General features: G+C 40.0%; 1 protein-coding gene across 1 annotated transcript in view; it reads right to left on the bottom strand.

Moving 5' to 3' along the window:
• Positions 1-18,894, bottom strand: part of podxl2 (podocalyxin-like 2) — a 43,705-nt gene that overhangs the window by 24,323 nt on the left and 488 nt on the right. Inside the window, 2 exon segments of the mRNA XM_034209835.1 lie at positions 8,244-8,318; positions 8,320-8,588. Of these exon segments, the coding sequence (XP_034065726.1) occupies positions 8,244-8,318; positions 8,320-8,588 (344 nt within the window).

Raw genomic sequence — 18,894 nt, 5'->3', positions numbered from 1 at the left:
TAACGTTTGCTGCAATGAAGTCCGCGCTGAAGAGGATCTTTGGGGGGAGAGTGCAAGGCGGCACATCAAACGGAATACACGTTAACGATGAAGCGTTATTCACAGAGCAACGCTCACAAGGAAGATTCAGACGTCCAACAACGCAGCAGTTTGGACAAGTTGGACAATAAAGGCAACGGTCACAGGGTACCAACCCACTGGATAGGTTCGGTAAGAGATCAAAATTTGCTATATGTCAGAGCACGTTCCATTGGGCTAAAGACTGTCCTCACAAGAGTAGCGAACAAGTACAGCTAACTGAAGATCGAACAAAGGTAGAGGAATGTGACATTACACTGTTTACTAAAGCCTCACTGTCTGAATCAGAGGTATTCCTAACTGAGTCTTTAGGGACGGCTATCATTGACACTGCATGTACCCGCACAGTGTGTGGAGAAAAATGGTTGGACAGCTTCGTCGCTGATCTCAGTCAAAGTCAAGTGAACCAGATTGTGAAAAGTGAAATTCCAAGCTCCAGACCATTCCGTTTTGGAGATGGAAATATAGTGCATTCCTCCAGCATACTGAAACTGCCTGCCAAAATAGGACAGACAAAATGTCGAGTGGAAACTGAAGTAGTCAAAGCTGATATCCCACTACTTCTGAGTAAGACTTCACTGAAAAGGGCAGGAACCATCTTGGACATGGAGAATGATAGAGCTGTGATGTTTAAACAGAATATCCCTCTTGAACTCACCAGTTCAGGACACTACTGTATAGATATCAGAGACAAGGACACAGGAATGAATTAAATTGAAATGAAAGATGAGGTCCTTACAGCAGTGGTTCCCAAACGGTGTGCCGCGGCACACTGGTGTGCCGTGAGGCAAGTCCGGGTGTGCCGTGGGATTTTGTGACAACCATACATTATTATTGCAATATACAACTACACAAAAATAATTATGTTTTAATTTACTATATCAGTAGGCTACTTTGTAGGTTTATATGTACGTAATCTGCGCGACTTGTGCGTCCACATCTCCACGTGCAGTGCTGCATAAACATGGCTGAGTCAGCGATAACTTTCCAGGGGTGGAGGTATGTCCATTACTTTGAGTTCGTCCGAAGAATAGACAGGAATGTGACGGTGAGGTGCAAACTGTGTCCAGGCCAGAAGCTATTATCCACTGCTGGAAACACCACGTCAAACCTCAACAAACACCTGCAAAGAACACATGCTAAGGTGAAGCTACCGCACACGCTATTTGTTGTTTGTTTACATCACGCAGTCTGTTCTTCTTCTCTGTCTTCCGGTTGTTGCCTGTTTTGAATGACAAATACACACTATCGCCGCCTGCTGGTAAGGAAAGTTATTGCCACTCACGCGCAGTTCGTACGTGCTCGGCGCGTAAAGTAATGAGTAAAGTAACGAGTTACTTTATGTAGTGTTGAGAGTTTCATAGTATGTTGAATACTTAAAACTAGTGCTGTCAAAATTACCGCGTTAACGGCGGTAATTCATTTTTTGAATTAATTGCGTTAAAATATTTAACGCATTTAACGCATGTGCAGAATGGCCCGCCCCATACGTGCCACCAGTGGCAGCGCCAGGGTATGGCTGGGGTAGGCTACACCCATACCAAGAAATGGCTTAGCCCCACCATGAAAAATGATGTTAAAGGAAGCAAAATAAAGTCTGCCAACTCGCGCGGAGTAAATTGCACAGACAGCAGTTAGTAAGATTGATTTCAGTAGCCACGGTTTTGAAAACTTTTGTCACATAGTGATCGTCTTCTCAATAGAACATCTTTGATAATGGCGTGGTGTTGTTGCAGGAAGTCCCGACGGAGAATACTTTTGCTGTAGTACAGGGGTGCACATAACTGGTACGCAGGTTATGTGTGTAATCTGAAATGCGTACCGTCACTTGTGTCACAAAGCGCATTTGCGTACCGACGTACTTGTGAAGCTTTTCCAGAAGGCGGTTAGATCACCGGACGACAGAGTCGGTCTCCGTGTGCACAGACAGGGCTGCTGTTAACGTCGGTCTGTACAACGGAATTGTGCCAAAACTACGCCAACCGGCTACGGAGGGAGACTCCCCCCCCTTCACTGGAGAACTGCGCTAAAACAGCTGATCACAACGTTCACACTCTGTGGTCACAAAGTACTCCACTAGCCGCCGCCCCCCGTCGACTTTCCTGAAGTACTCCCCCGTTGATAGAAATCAACACGTAATGAATTAAGACCCCACGGTTTGATGATTGATAGGTGTGTGGGTTGTCTTTCATTTTGACATGCAGAAAAATGTTATAATAAACATAGATACTGTATGTTAAATGGATATATCCGCCTTCTTTCATTTATCTTTCCATTCCCAGAACAATATGCATAAATAAATGGCATATTTTGGACATAGTTCGAATGGTGATTAATCATGATTAATTAATTTTTAAGCTGTGATTAATCTGATTACAATTTGTAATCGTTTGACAGCCCTACTTAAAACGAAAGTTAGTTATAATCAAATATAATCAATTATATTCTTGTATAACCCACAATGAAAATGCTTCATATTTTAGGTTTTTCTATAGTTACAGTATAAACAAAACCAAGTGGTTTGTTAAGTTGAGTGTAAGGCCTACAATGAGTTATGGACTGATAAGGAAGAAGGCAGTTTTTTCCCTCTCCTCTCACAAGGGTGCACATGGAGGGGGGCTCCTGACTTAAGGAGAAACACATTGAGGGCCTCAAAAAGGTTGTTATGTCATAGCCATAGAAAATGTCTAGTCATGTTTTAGCTTTTTTTACACAAACATGGGAAGGTGTGTCTTATGCTATAGCCAATAGAAGATGTTGGTTGGGAATAGAGGTGTTTTTTTGGGGGGTTTCGATCCGGTTTTTTGAGCATAAAGAGACTGGTTTTTTGAGAGAGCGCGAGAGAGAGGGGGGTTTCCCCTGGTATACTCTCTCCCGGTAGGCTCTGTCCTTCAGAGCCGGGTAAATAGCTCTCGGTAAAAGTTCTCTCAAACTTGGTAAATATCTCTTGAATTTGTTGGTTGAAATGCTGAGTGGATTTCTTTGAATGCTGAGTGAATTTCTTGGTTGGAATGCTGAGTGGAATGATTTGATGGAAGATGTGTCTGTGAATATTAGTACCGCCACCTGTGAGGACCTTCCTCCGAATTAATGCGGATAGGAATGGGTTTTTGAATGTTATTCCCGCCGTCTGTGTCGGAAAACGTGTATGAATATTAGTACCGCCACCTGTGAGGACCTTCCTCCGAATTAATGCGGATAGGAATGGGTTTTTGAATGTTATTCCCGCCGTCTGTGTCGGAAAAAAGGTATGAAATTGATGTGAATTGATTTGGTGAATGAAAAGTTGAATGCGCTTTTTATTGTCACCGGTCTTTTTATGAGGAAATGCCTCTAAATTATATCGGGAGATTTTAAAAGGTCACAACTTAATTGGGCAGTTGAAATTAAACATTTTGGTAATAAATGTAAGACTGTGAATTAAAGTTTCATATTTGAACATGATCACAGCATTTTTTTTTTTTTAGTATGATTATAATGTTGTAAGAGAGAAGGTAAAAACCCTGTATTAGTTTGGACCTATTTTTCTTCAAATAAACTGATCCTACCTTTTGGACTGGGATAACTTAAAGACACCTGTGCTCTCCTCTCCTGCTTCAAAGGTAAGACTGCACCCTGCCACACACACACTTGGGTAGGAACACACTCCATTTACTGATATCAAAATCCTTCGGGATCCCTTAAACAGATTAAAAAAGAGTTGTCTGAATAGAAACAGCAGTTAATTGAACCTGGTTCTTCGGGGAGTTAATAGAGGTGAGATCTTGCTGACGTTGGTGGATCTGAGCCAAGCAGTAAACTTACATAGACTCAATAACTTCGGTCAGGTCAATTAGTAGGTCAGAGTAATTTACCGGAATAAATTATCAGGACCTCGCCGACTCTAAACAGTAGATAGTAACGAAGTAGTGTAATATATTACTTTTTTTTTAAAAAGTAATGTGTAATATATTACATTTTTTTTTAGTAACGACCCCATCTCTGGAGTTGGCGTTCTCTACTCTGATTTACATGAAGAACAACCGGAGGTCACGGCTCTCTGTTGAACAGGACTTGCGAGTGGCCCTCTCCTCAGTGCCACCAAGGATTCGAAAATTCTGCGCGCCCCGACAGACACATGTATCTCACTAATTTGTAAGTCGGCAAAATATTTACAATAGCACATGTTTCAATGCTGATTGCTGAAATGTTACATTTATCATTTGTAGTTCAGGACCATGCAGTGCAGCTTCCTTGCATTGACAGTTCTCTGTGCTGAATTTCTGCTGAGTTTCCTTTGCCTCATTTTTAATGTTGTGACCTGTCTGGTTTAAATGAGTGTGTTGCTGCTTTGATGAAGCCTAATTTGATAAAGTTTCAAATTAATTTCTGAAATATTTCGTTAATAAATATTTCATGAGTAATATAGTTGTCTTTGTCACATTTTATTTGGGATTAGTAAATAATTATGCACATTTACAGATATTTTACATGATATGAGTGATAACACGTGTTATAAGGGCTATTTTGCACAATAGGTGTGCCTTGAGATTTGTACTTGTCCTTTGGTGTGCCTTGGGCACAAAAAGTTTGGGAACCACTGCCTTACAGTCACAGAAAACAGCCAGAATGAAGATGAGGTCCTTACAGTCACAGAAAATATGACCTCAAATGAGAAACACAAAGCTCTCCTGAAACTACACAAACAGTTTGGTCACGCCTCCGCAGAAAGACTACAGCGACTCCTCCGCAGTTCGGGAAATAAAGACAAAGATTGTGACACTATTTTACAACAAATAGTACAGGAATGTGACATATGCCAGAGATACAGCAAGACCAAGCCGAAGCCTGCTGTGGGCTTGCCTCTGGCTTCAGAGTACAATGAAACGGTGGCAGTGGACCTGCACGAGTTGGAACCAAGTTTATGGTACCTCCACATCATTAACCAATTTACACGTTTCAGCACTGGAAGCATTGTGAAAACAAAGAACTCCTCTGTGATGGTGAACTCTTTCCTTCATACATGGATCAGCGTCTACGGCCCACCACGGAGACTTTACAGAGACAATGGAGGACAATTCAACAATGCAGAGTTCCGTGACATGGCAGAGAACTTTAACATTGAGACAAAAACCACGGCAGGATACAGCCCCTGGAGCAATGGGCTACTGGAGAGACACAATCAGACCCTCACCGACATCATCCAGAAGGTCAGACGGGAAAATGGATGTGACTGGCAAACAGCCCTAGACTGGGCTCTCATGGCTAAGAACAGTATGCTCAATGTGCACGGCTACAGTCCTCATCAACTGGTGTTTGGCCAGAACCCCAACCTTCCTTCTGTACTGGTTGATAAACCACCTGCGCTAGAAGGTACCACTATGAGTGCTAGAGTAGGAGAGCACATTTCAGCCTTGCATGCCTCTAGAAAAGCATTTACTGAAGCAGAGTGCTCAGAAAGGATAAGACGAGCACTACGTAAGCAGCTCAGACCCACAGATGAGAAATATGAGATGGAGGACAAGGTGTATTACAAACGAGCTGAATGCACTGAGTGGAAAGGACCAGGGATAGTTATTGGTCAGGATGGGGCTGTTGTTTTTGTGAGGCATGGTGGTTGCCTAGTGAGAGTCCATCACTCTAGGCTTTCCAAGGTGAACACAAAGGTTAATGAAGAGCAAATGGTACAAAATGATGCTGACACAGAAGCAGGAAGTGAGCAAGGTATAAACAATGCAACTGGTAGTTTAGACAGTGAGCAAAATACAGAGAATGAACAACAGTTCGGTGACAGGGAAGCCAATACAAGTGAAGCGATCGATCCTCCAAACACTTTGAGTAGCGTAACACAAACTGAAATGGCGCATAGGCCTAATGCCCATAATAATCCTGCCCCTTCTGCAGGTGTGAGTTTAAAAACAGGACAGACTGTAACATATATGAACAGAGGTGACAATACTCTACTTAAATCAAGAGTCTTAGGGAGATCAGGCACGGCTACAGGGAAATATAAAACCTGGTATAACATGCAACATCTAGAGAATGATGGTAGTGATGGGCAAAAGGAATCAATTGATATCTCACAGGTTGATAATCTCAACATTGAAACAGAAGACAGAGAAGCTGATGTACTTGTAACCAAAGACATCTCATTTGATGCAGCTAAACAGGAAGAAATAAAGAACTGGCACAATGATAATGTATTTGAGGAAGTTGAAGATGCAGGGCAGAAATGCATTTCCACCAGATGGGTTTGTAGTCTTAAGGACACTCCCAGGGGTATAGTGCCTAAAGCCCGACTGGTTGCCAGAGGTTTTGAAGAGCTGAATATTCAAGAGTTACCGAAAGATTCCCCCACATGTGCCACAGATTCACTTAGACTTATGTTATCAGTGATATGTCAAAACCAGTGGGAAGTCCATTCTATGGACATCAAATCTGCATTCTTGCAGGGTATGGAGCTATCCAGGGATATTTATATCCGCCCCCCTCTAGAGGCAGGATGTCAACATGTTGTATGGAAACTAAAGAAATGTGTATATGGTCTTGCAGATGCATCACTATATTGGTACAACAAAGTGAAGGAAATCATGCTGAGTACTGGTAGTAGAGTGTCACAGGTGGATCCGGCAGTCTTTTACTGGTTGGATGAGCAATGTAAGGTCACTGGGGTGCTTGCGTGTCATGTAGATGATTTTCTTTGGGCAGGCTCATCAAACTTTTCATCCAATGTGATCCCCCAACTGCAGTCTGCATTCAAGGTTGGGCGTGAGGAGCATGAAAAGTTCTCCTATGTAGGAATGGATTTGGTAACTGTTAACGGTGAAGTTCAGGTACATCAACAAGCAAGTCGGGCCACACAGAGAAATGAACCCCTCAACGAAACTGAGAGAGAGCAGTTACGATAAAAAATAGGACAGATCCTATGGGTTGCTAAACAGACAAGACCTGATGTAATGTTTGATTCATGTTGTTTGGCTTCTAATATAAAAGGGGCAACAGTACAGTCTGTTCATGATGCTAATAAGATAATCCGTAAGCTAAAGTCTGAAAAGGTGACACTCAGATTTCAACATCTGGGAAACAGTGATGCTTTGAACTTGATAGTTTTCAGTGATGCTTAATTTGGAAACCTCCCAGACGGAGGTACACAGGGAGGTACTTTTATAACACTTATGGGAGAAAGAGGGAAGTTTTCCCCCCTCTGTTGGCATTCAAAGAAAATCAGACGAGTGGTTCGCAGTACCCTTGCAGGGGAAACTCTTGCCATGTCAGATGAGGTAGACAATGCAATTTTTCTAGCCACACTATTTTCTGAGCTCACTACTGGAAATGCTGGACTGAATGCACCCCCTGTACTCTGTGTGACTGATAACCACTCTCTGTTCGATGCGCTCAAGTCCACAAAACAAGTCACAGAGAAGAGACTCAGGTTGGAAATCAGTAGCATTAAGGAGCTCATTCAGAGCAAGAGGATCAAGCAGGTGCGTTGGTCAGACACAAAATCTCAGCTTGCTGACTGTCTCACAAAAAAAGGAGCTTCGGCTCTTGTGCTCTTAAAAGCACTCAGTGAAGGACAATGTGATCTGGGTTAAAGTGTCTGTTGAAATGGAACATTGAAAACACCTTTGTTTATGTATTTGTTTCTTAAATGTTTCCCTAATTTATGTTGACTACTCAGGGAATTTAAACATTTTTGTTTTAAGTCACTGTATGATTGTTTTATGATTCATGCAATGTAAAGTTATTTTTGTTTTGTTTATTTCTTTAAAAAGATAGAATGAGATTGTTAACATGTAATCTCTTTGCGTCTATACTACTGGCCATACGGTAGTCTAGGTTGCCCTCTTGAGGCTGTGAAACGCATGCGCAGTTAGTCTGTGTCGACCTGGAGCATGAGGTCCACTGTTCGTTAATGGCTCTGTATTGGTGTTATGCACGTTGATTGAATAAACCAAGTTAACAGAAGATAAACGTTGTGTTTATTTGTAGTAGAATAACAAGCCCTACCATAGATTACCCAACAAAAATACTCTGGAGCCGCCACTGGTTGTGCATATAACAATAAAGCCTTTGAATGTTGAATTTTAATAAAGCATGGAGGTTTGCATGCATGTATGTTACCCCAGTATGTTTTAGGTGTGCCTTGTACAGTTTATTACACATCCTCATGAACTTATGCTCACCTCCATCTCGTCTACTACACCAACATTTTCCTCCAAAGCAGGGCGGGTCCTGACTGCTTCCTGACCTGCGGGGGGGTGGAGGGTTTATCTGAGAGGAGTTATCAGACTCCATCTTGTCCTTGGAACGGGATGTTTCGTAGATCTCTGGCCGGCCCATGTCGTGAACCAAATGAGGCTGGACCCGCACTAACTCTGGCACTGAGTGGCGCTTGGTTCTGACTAATTCCTGGATGAAGTGTGCCTGGGCTGGGCCTTCATCCTGGAACACCCGAGCCCCAGGGGCGCTGAGGGGGATGACCCTCTGAGACGAACCCACTCTGAAGGCATCACAGCAGGCCAGCAGTGCTATGGGGAAAAGAGACAAATACATTGAAGATGATGATGCGGTGAAGCATAATGTCTTATTACAACAAAACAGGATGTCATTTTTGTTTCTTTGTATTTGATTGATCCCTCAGAGTTGACAACATTGTAAGCAGAAGTTTTACAGGGTAAAGAAAACAAAACAAACTTACAAAATCAGTTCTAAAACATACAATATATGATTGAAATTATAAAAAATATAAAGCAAAAACCATCATATCAAAAATATATATTAATTTTAGCTGACAACAGTTGGTACACAGGAGAATAGGAAATATCGGAATTACTGAAAACTTTCAACCTTTTCAATCTTAATTTCTTGCTTAACATTAATGAATGGATACATAAAAAAGAGACGGTACTGTAAATCGAATACAAGCCAATATATTTGATTTCCTTTCAGTTGTTTGGTTAATAATGTTTATTACTCAAGCCATGTTAAGAAATCAATTACAGGGTCAAAACAAATCAAATGAATAGCAAAAAACAGTCAAGGTCAAATTGAGTGGATTGACAGATCTAATGAATGTCACTTGTTCCCTAAACAGATTTAATGTGTTGTGTTTTTGTTACCTAGCAGAGAGAACAGCCATAACACTATGAGCACTCTGTTGTCTGCATTATACATTAAGTGCCTTTATCTCCCCTCCGAAAGAAACTACAGTGGTAACAAGCCATTCATTCTCTCATTATTCCTATACAGTGGTGCAGCGATGACACATGTTTTAAGAACAAGTTAGTATCACAAAATCTCCCTTGACAAAATCCAATACATTTTTCCATTGGATTTTAAAATATTACAGGAAATAATAAGCTCTATGGCAAACATACATTTATGAAATGTACACGTTATGTTCAGCCGGATAGTCTCCACATATTGAAGCATAAATGCAAATTATTTCATGTCACCACCGCTACACTAAAGGTGGCTAATGTTTGCTGTGATGACGTTTAATTGTCTATTCATTCCTACATTAATTTATAGTTTCAAGTTTCAAGTAATTATTTGCAGATTTGTTTAACCAAGGCTGAGAGATGCTGCAGTGTACATTGTTCTTTGTTTGTTTGCTCATAAAAAAGAAAATAATTTTTAAGAGTCACACATATTTCCACGTATATTGTTCTATTCGTTTTTCCATTGATAACATATCACGGCTCCACATTCACCTATTCTCGTGTCCATCTCTCCATCACTTATTCCCAGTCTCTCTCATGTTTCCCATGGTGCTCTCTGTCTGGGACCACAGATGGCTGTCTGACCTCAGGGTCTGACTGAGCAGATTTTCATATCATCGCCAACATGTCTGCAACACGCTAAGCTGTCACTACAAAGCCCCTCAGACATTACACTTCCTTCCTGCTGGCCAAAAGATCCCCCATCCCCCCTCCCAAAAAGAAAAGGCTGACTGACCATAGCTGATAAGCGTGAAGATATTGTTCTCTGGGACAAGAGGTCGAGGAGATAGAAAGTCGGAGACAAGGACGATACAGATTGTTATGATTAGGATTTGTGGAGCCCCTGAAATGACTCATCATTAGATAAAGAAGCTGTGCAGGATGAATATGAGGAGATAAAGGGGTCTTCAGTGTGGCGGCAGTGTGGACACATCTCTGTGTCCTGGCTGTTAGTCATGGTCAATTCTCCTGGATTTTGCTTCAATGAAACCTTCAGTATTGGAATACATCAGCCTCCACTCTCCAGCATCCTCTTGTTTTCCAGTTTATTGCTCTAAGAATTCACAGTAGCTGAACTGACTGCTGTTAAACTGTCTGATCTGTCTTCCGAATGAGAGCAGAAGATATTCCTCAACATCCTCTTCATCCTGTGTAATTTCAGCTGCCACCCGACATTCGTTGATTTGGACTTCCAAAGGCCAGTTTTAACAGGCCTTTCTCAGGACACCGAATTATTAACTGCTCACAATACCCTACTGATGCTCAGTTCAAATGTAACTCCTGACGGCTAATGATGATGGCTTTAGGAATGGGAAACCACGACATATTTTCATAGTTCTTTGTTCTATACTAAAATAGTAAGTTTATTTTTCTTACAAAAGATAAAGGTAAGAGAGATAAGATGACTTAATAGTCTTAAGTCAACAAAAATCTTACATTAAAAAATATGAAGTTGTCTAAATATGATGAAAAGGACATTTGGCTCAGGATTAAGACTAAAAAAGATAAATGAACACTACAGTAAACACAAATAATATAATTATAGGGTGGATTTTCATTAAAATTGGTCCAAATGTCCAGCTATTACAACATCAGTTCAATACAGGAAGATAACTTAACATCAGAAATTATTTGTAAGCGTTAAGGAATATAAAAGTTGTCTCCACTTTTCATCCATTCATTTCCCTGTTTGTGAAACTTTCAGTCCCACTGGGACCAGTGGACAGGTAATAAACTTCTGTTCCTGTAATGACTTACCCGAGACACACAGTGGGAAGTCATTATCACCAACTGGAACTTTTCTTGAATGAATTACAGAGGTGATAGGAGAGCATGTTTTAATCAAGGCATCTTGATTACTTCAGGTACGAGAGGACTCGTAGAAATATGAAGTCACAGCTCTTGTGGCCCTGTATCATCGAGGAGCAGATCTATTTTAAGGGAGGTGTCTTTTCACTGGAAGCCTCTGGTTAGACCTGGAGTCCAGTCAACACTGAAATATCTCAACATTTATTTGGTGGATTTCTACAAAATGTTGTCCAGACATTCATGGTCCCCAGAGGATAAATCCTACAGGCTTTTGTGATCCTCTGACTATTCCTACAGTATAGTGCCACAATCAGAGCATAATGTAAATTCCCAGCGAAGTAGCGACTCTCATCGACCTCAATGAATGGTTAACAATATACCTGCTAATTATTAACATAGTAGAATTTTCATTGAATAGATATCAGCACACTAACATAGCCTCAGAGCATTTAAAATTCAAAGAAATCTTAAAGATCAACTAAAACCGAAAACTAAAACAGATATAGGTTGTATTTTTTATTATCTGTTGTATATTATTTATTTATTTGATTTCAATATATTTTCTAAATGCTTATGTCTTGCCTCAGTTCTCCCCTTCCTTCTTCGAAATGTAACTAGATGTTAGCTTAAACCCTTAACTAACATTGAGAAAATGTTCCTGCATTTCACATAATTTATTACCTCTGTAAAAATGTTCTTAGTTTTGATATCCCTATTCTTTAAAGATCACCTATTATGCTATATTTGAAAAATATATTTTAGGGCCATACAAAACATGTCTCTGAAGTGTTTTGCTCAAAATACCAAACAGATCACCCAGCCATGCGCTGCTGCTGGCCACGCCCCTTTGGAGCTGCTGCTGGCCACGCCCCTTTGGAGTGCCATGCAAGCAGTGAGCTCTGTGAAGAGAGAAGTTTCTACTCAGCAGATACGTGCCGTGATGAAACGCCATATTATGTACCAAACCACATCAAGGATTATTTCTGAAACAGTATGGAGCTCAAATGCTTTCACTCTCACGGGTTTACCACAAGGTGAGTTCCTTTTTATATCCGGCTTCTTAACACATATTCTCTCCAGTGCAGGTTAGCTCTGTGTGTTAGCGATGCTTGCTAATGTAAACACAGACCATATTACTTCCAAAACACATCGTCCATTGTTTGTGATACAGCAACGTTTCTGATAGGGTCGTGGGCGTAAAGCCAGCCCACATTTCAGTAATGTCATCATGACCGCAGTAAACGTAAAATGTATTGCAAATGTATTATCTTTTCAATTTACACACGGCATCTATTGCACGTCTGTCCGTCCTGGGAGAGGGATCCCTCCTCTGTTGCTCTCCCTGAGGTTTCTCCCATTTTTCCCTTTAAACTGTGGGTTTTCTTCGGAAGTTTTTCCTTGTACGATGTGAGGGTCTAAGGACAGAGGGTGTCGTATTGTCATACTGATATTTTGTACAAACTGTAAAGTCCACTGAGACAAATGTAACATTTGTGATATTGGGCTATATAAATAAACATTGATTGATTGATTGATTGATTGATCAACCTGGATCAGCTCCGTTGTACCCCTGTTTTTAGAGATATGGGTAAGGAGGGAAAAAAGAGAGGGTTGCATTTTCTGACACTTTGTGAGTCTCCTTGCACACCGGGGACACATATTTATATGTAAAGCGCATTTTGTATAATAGCTGACCATTAAGGTAAAAACAAGAAGAACATCTGTTCACCAACAGCTGATTATCTGAACACTGATATCTCCTTGCAAACATATTGTAGACTTGTATTTCACCTTCAGAATGTGCTTAGTATAAAAACCAGTGGCCAATAAAATGTCCCGCATGTCGCATTGATCGCTGTGGATGACTGATCCAAGGAGAAGAGATGGAGGAAGGGAATTAAAGATGGAGGGATGAACAGCAGAAGTGCTGCGGTGGTTTAAATTCCTCCCTTTTCCCAAACCCTCAAAGTCAGCACTGTGCTGATATAACTGCACGTTAGTAAAGTCTGCGTGTGTATTTCTGACAACCCAAGTGCCAAAACGCGAAAGGAGATGACGAAAATCTAGTCGTGTTTAGCAGAGTCCAGAGCTGCTGTCTGTGTGATTATTTTGGAAGCAGCAGATAACACCATAAATAAATGTATCGACTCATTGATGTTTGAATATTTGGCTGAAGAGCGAGGACTTGAGAGAGGGTTTCAAATGTTTGTGCTGATGTAGCTTTCACCTTCCCAATGAGGTGTATTAAGAAAGATGGTACAGTACTACAAATGCACTGCAGTGAAATAAAACTACACAAATCAATATTTACAATGGATAAAAGGTCATAGATAAATGTACCACTTGCCTGTTAAGCTTTACGGAGCATTTTGGTTTTACAGCCAATAAAATGTTTTGGTTTTAGCCACATTAGCTTGCTGTTTTTAGCTATAACGCTATGATAAATACCACTAAAGCCAACCTTCTAAGCACCAGTAGACAGTCTGACAAAGTTAGCAGCTAGCTGGTGAACCAGTGTTCTGTCGTTATTTGGAAACTTTGACCGGAAAAATCAGTGGAATCAGTTTCTCTCATAACAGAAATGCTGTTGTGAACGTATTGGAGCATTAAGCAGCTAAAGAGCCAGAAAGTTCCCACAGGAGTTGGTGGAGACCAAAACAGAGCTTTAGCTAATCAAGCTATCTTAATACAAGCATACATAACTCCGCCCCTCTACTTGTAAATTATACTATACATTTTTGGCCTCTCTGTTAAACAGACCAGACCAAGGCAGGAACCCATGACATGACATTATGAACCTGTAACACAGAAAACCTAGCATGATAACTTGTCCAACACCTACTCTAAAGTAAACAACAAACATGGTTGCCTAGGCTGTACATGGATGGGCAGCAAGAATACCAAGCATTGTGTTTGGTAGACACCAATTATCGGAAATTGGGAAGCACAATTAGTCACCTGCTTTACTGTTAGCATAGTGTATCATTTTAGGAACAACAATAAACAGGAAAATATGCATTTAAACAGAAAAAAGCCGGAGGCAAAAAGAAATATGAGAACCCTACAAATCTCAAAATAGGCTTCCTATGGAGCTCATGCCTCTTTCTATTTGAAAACCCTGGCTAATTATCAACATATAACATTGAAAGATAAACCAAATATGAATGTATCATATACGTCTTGTCTGTATTGCACGCTTATGCCTATGGTGTGGAACACAAGCACATCTCTCTCATGCTGAACAGACTTCAGTACTCCAATGTCACCTTGCAATGTTTCGTCTACAAAGGCTACTTTGCAGCGTAATAACTTCAAATCCTTCCACAGTCCATTCAGCAGGAGCTGAGTTATCAGCTTCACACAGATACACTCCAGAGGATGTGAGCAGCTGCTGGAGGGAGATACTCTCCAAAGTCCATCAAACAAAACTGAAATGACTGAAGTAGAGAGGAAAAGCCCTTGCTTGCTTCATTATGGCTGGGAAGTTAAAGCATGGAGAAAAAGAAACAGGAAATCTGGACATCAATAACCAGAAAACACACAATGGTGTTAAATGATTTGTTAATAGCATAAATGTTGTGTATTTATAGAAAAGTTTTAAAGTGGCTTAAAGAGGCCCTATTATACTATTTGTGGTTTTCCCTTCCCTGTAGTGTTATATAGCTTTGTGTGCATGTAAAAGGTCTGCAAAGGTTAAAATCCCTGTGTTCCCTCCTACATCCTCGCCTGTCTGAAACGCCTCCATTGAACTCCTTTGTTCACTTCAGTAACATAATGACATCACTATGTAACACTCTTCTATTGGCTAGCACTCCAACACATTGTAAGTGATAGGGTAAGGGGCGAGACATCTATAAGCAGTTGAGCAATCAAATCAGGGCTGGCCAGCTAACCAATCAGAGCAGACTGGGCTCTGGTTTCAGACAGAGGGTGAAAGGAGGTGCTGCAGCACAGGCAGTATGAGACAAATAAAGAGCTTTCTGAACATCAAAGCATGGAGACGTGTCCCAGAGGAACAACATACAAATATGAACCTGAAAATAAGCAAAATATGTCCTCTTTGAGTGATCTTACATTTGTTTATGAGAAAAGATGATTATCAGTGTTCTGATGCTTCTGAAAATGTTTTTAATTAATACCTTTAGTGTTCTTAATATTGAACGCATCTGAATGCTGTAAAAAAAAAGTGTATTAATAATGTCATCATGACATCAAATTAAGTCATTATATCAAGAACGTTTACAATAATGAAGTCATGACAATTTTGCACATTTTGGCACAATACCATATTCAACAGCAGAGCTCTTCCACTTTTAATTCAGATACAGTGAACATATTTTTCCACAGTAATTTGTAATAGACTGATGGTATTTATTTTGGGAAATGTATATTTCTTGTACGCATTTTTAGATCTTTTTTAATTTGACAGTTTTAAAAAAATAAAATACTGTACCTATACTTTCTTTCTACTACTGTGTTAATGTATTCACTATACACCAAAGCAAATGTGTTGTTTTGAAAACCAACAATTTTGGTCCTGATTCTACTGATCTTGATTTAAAAACATATATATAAAGTGTGTTATTTAATAAATGTTCCAAACTTCCTTCACCCCTACATTCACTTCACGTGCACAAACTCAACACACACCGAGCAGAAAAAGCTTGAAATGCAAGTGTCAGTGAGTCTTAACAGCAGCTCGTAGCAGAAAGAAAACCATTTCTGAAAAACAGAGGAAATAAAATGTAGCATGTAGCATGCAGCAGTCTCTCTGCTGTATCAGGGTAACCGTGGGGGTCTGTGGACACACAGCTGATCACAGATGTTATCAGGGTGAGTCTCCATAAACACTGCAGAAACCTTCACATGGACAATCAAATGTGACGCTACATTTTCCTTCCTGCTGTGGCTCCAGCTTTAGTTTGGACTTCAGTACATTATGTTAGAGGAGGGGGTGTTGCCCCTAAAGCCCCCTCAGATTAGCTTATAGTAGACCGGACCCTCCCCCAAATCCCCCTTCACCCCAACCGAGAGACAGCAAGGGTGAAGAGGTTCAGCATCCTCTTCCTCACCCTTTTACCTCCTCTGTTTCCTCAACAAACCTCCATTTGCAGCAGGGAGATTTATGCACAATGTTTTATCACGATAAAAAAAGTTTCTAAATAGCAGAATTATTTATACTTATTTATGTTTGCACCCTTAACATTTACTATTACTTACGTTTCAATATACTGTAGGCACTATTATTATTATAGTTATTGTTTTATTAAAATGTATTTTTTATTTTATTTAAACTAAATACATTTAATAATGTTTTTACCTTTACACACAATTATTATAATTGTTCTATATTATTTTTACATTAATGATTTATTTAAAGAAATTATTATTATTTTATAAGCATTTTTTGTTTTGTTATTCAATAATACACATAAACGTGTGCTATATTTATTTTCCTCAAAACACTATTTTAAGTCCCAGTAACTCAGGGGTGCCCAACCTTTTTTGAACCGAGAGCTACTTTTAAAGTTGCCAGTCTGCCGAGATCTACCAGTCCAAATAGAGAGGCGTGGCCATTACTGACAGCCTACTACCAGGTAAATACACACTACTTGTATAAAACTGACCTTTCTACGATGAATACTTCATAAAATACTGCAGATCCTTTATCTTACCTCTTTCTAATCTACACACACACAAGTAGTTAACTAAAGTTACACAAGTGTTGTTGATACAGAGTTGGAGTTTATTCACACGTCACACACTACAGTGGGTCATGTTTTCAAGAAACATTGAAGTGCTGCCACATATGACACAGGAAAAAAGGAAAAGACGCTGAACCCTTTATTTGCCATTATATAAAAATAGTGTTGCTACAAAAGTATAAATGAGGCTTACTAATAAGACAACTCAGATCTGAAGCTACACAGGAATCTGCTGCCAAAGTGCAATAAAAAAGACAAAATTAATAGAATCAAACCCTTTTGTTGTTGCATTTTAGTAGATTATAAAAAGAAATGCCTTTAAAATAGGATCCAAGCAACACTAGTTTCTTAACCTGAATTGATAATAGACTAATCAATTTAAACAGAACAGATCTTAATGTTTGCATTCTTATACCATGTTGTACAATAATTATAATGAATAAGTTCAAACAAACTAAAACTTACAGCTGATTAATAACGGTATCTAACTTGAGTTTTTATTATATCAAAAACCTGTTGAAATGCTACCGTTTTTTACTGTCCCCCAAAAGCGTGTCGGCAGCCTCCAGGATTGCTTCTTTCACAACTTCGCCGTCTTTGAAAGACTTCATGTGTTTCGCAAGAACGTGACTGACACGATAAGATGCTATGGTAGCAGCCTTGCTCTTGTTGTTGGGCCCTGGTGAAAATGGACTGCTGTGCATTTAACTGTCCTTTCAGGCCCCTCCCCTTTTGGAGCGTAGGGCAGAATTAGGAGGGAATTCCGTCTCGTAGCGTTTGTGCACTGTTTTGAAATGCCGCTCCTAAATTACCCTTCTTCGATAAAGCCACGCTCGCATTGCAGATGAGACAGATGGACTTTGAATTGGAATAGATACAAAAATAATCATCCTCCCACTCGGAGTGAGAATTATATGTTTTGCTTCTGCCATAATTGCGGTCTTGTGTGTGTGCGGCCTGTCACTCCTGTGTTGACACCGTCTATGGTTGACACGGACAACGTTAGCGAACTAGTGCAGTGCACACTGCCCACTGCTCACCAGCCACGCCCCAACACATGGGGTCACGCCGGCCAATCACAAAGCTTTGATGCGTTCAAGTGCATTATTCTGGCACAGGAAGATTATGGTACAGGACATTAACGATAAAACAGAATATTGTTGTTCTATTTTTAGACACATCTCGCGATCGACTGGGAATCTCCCCGCGATCGACCGGTCGATCGCGATCGACTGGTTGGGCACCCCTGCAGTAACTGTTAGATATTAATATGACTATTATTTGATCCTTATTTGGTTGGTTTCTTCGTACATGTATCATGTAAAGATCTGTATGTCACCATGATTTCTTTGTGAATATATTTTTATTTTGCCTGTTTCTAACACTGTTGTCCCAGTATATTCACTACACTGTGTGAAGTGTGTTTTCTTTTGATTGCAGAGGCAGTAATGTTGAATGTACACTTAATAACCAGCATGGAAGCTGCTGTATCAGAGCAGCTTCACAAGCACAGAGGATCTGAACCTCAACATCACATGTAGAGAGAAACAGCAGCATGAGAACATCCCAGAGGAACATGTGGGACTTCATGGAGGCAGATGTGTGCCGCTGCAGATGAGGATAATGATGGTGGAACTATTCATCTATTATTCAATCTACACATGTTGCACATATTCAGATGATGGACTTCAGTCAAAAGATGTCCTGGTTCCTAGCTAACAAATGTGATGATTTGAAGCTCTTTTTCTCATACATGATGATAAATTAAATATTATATACAATGTTTTTAGCTGCAGAAAATTATTAAAGAGATTAAAACATATATTTTCTTACAATTTGAGGTCAAAACAATACATCCATCGAGTGAAAATGTTAGAAGATAACTGCAGCAGCCCTTATTTTGTGAGTAAGGGCAAATCTATCTAGCTAATCTATTTTTAAAAGAAATCCCGCATCTCAAATGTGACATTTTGTTCAATTTATTTGTTTTATATTGCTAGGAATGTTATATATAAAACAAGAATATATTATAATTGTTTTAGTCAATGCAGGACAATAGTTTAGCAGGTATTGAAAACATACAGCATTGTTTTTGATTC

Source organism: Gymnodraco acuticeps, unplaced genomic scaffold, assembly GCF_902827175.1.
Source record: "Gymnodraco acuticeps unplaced genomic scaffold, fGymAcu1.1, whole genome shotgun sequence".
Lineage (NCBI taxonomy): Eukaryota > Metazoa > Chordata > Actinopteri > Perciformes > Bathydraconidae > Gymnodraco > Gymnodraco acuticeps.
This window is presented reverse-complemented; position numbering and strand designations above follow the sequence as displayed.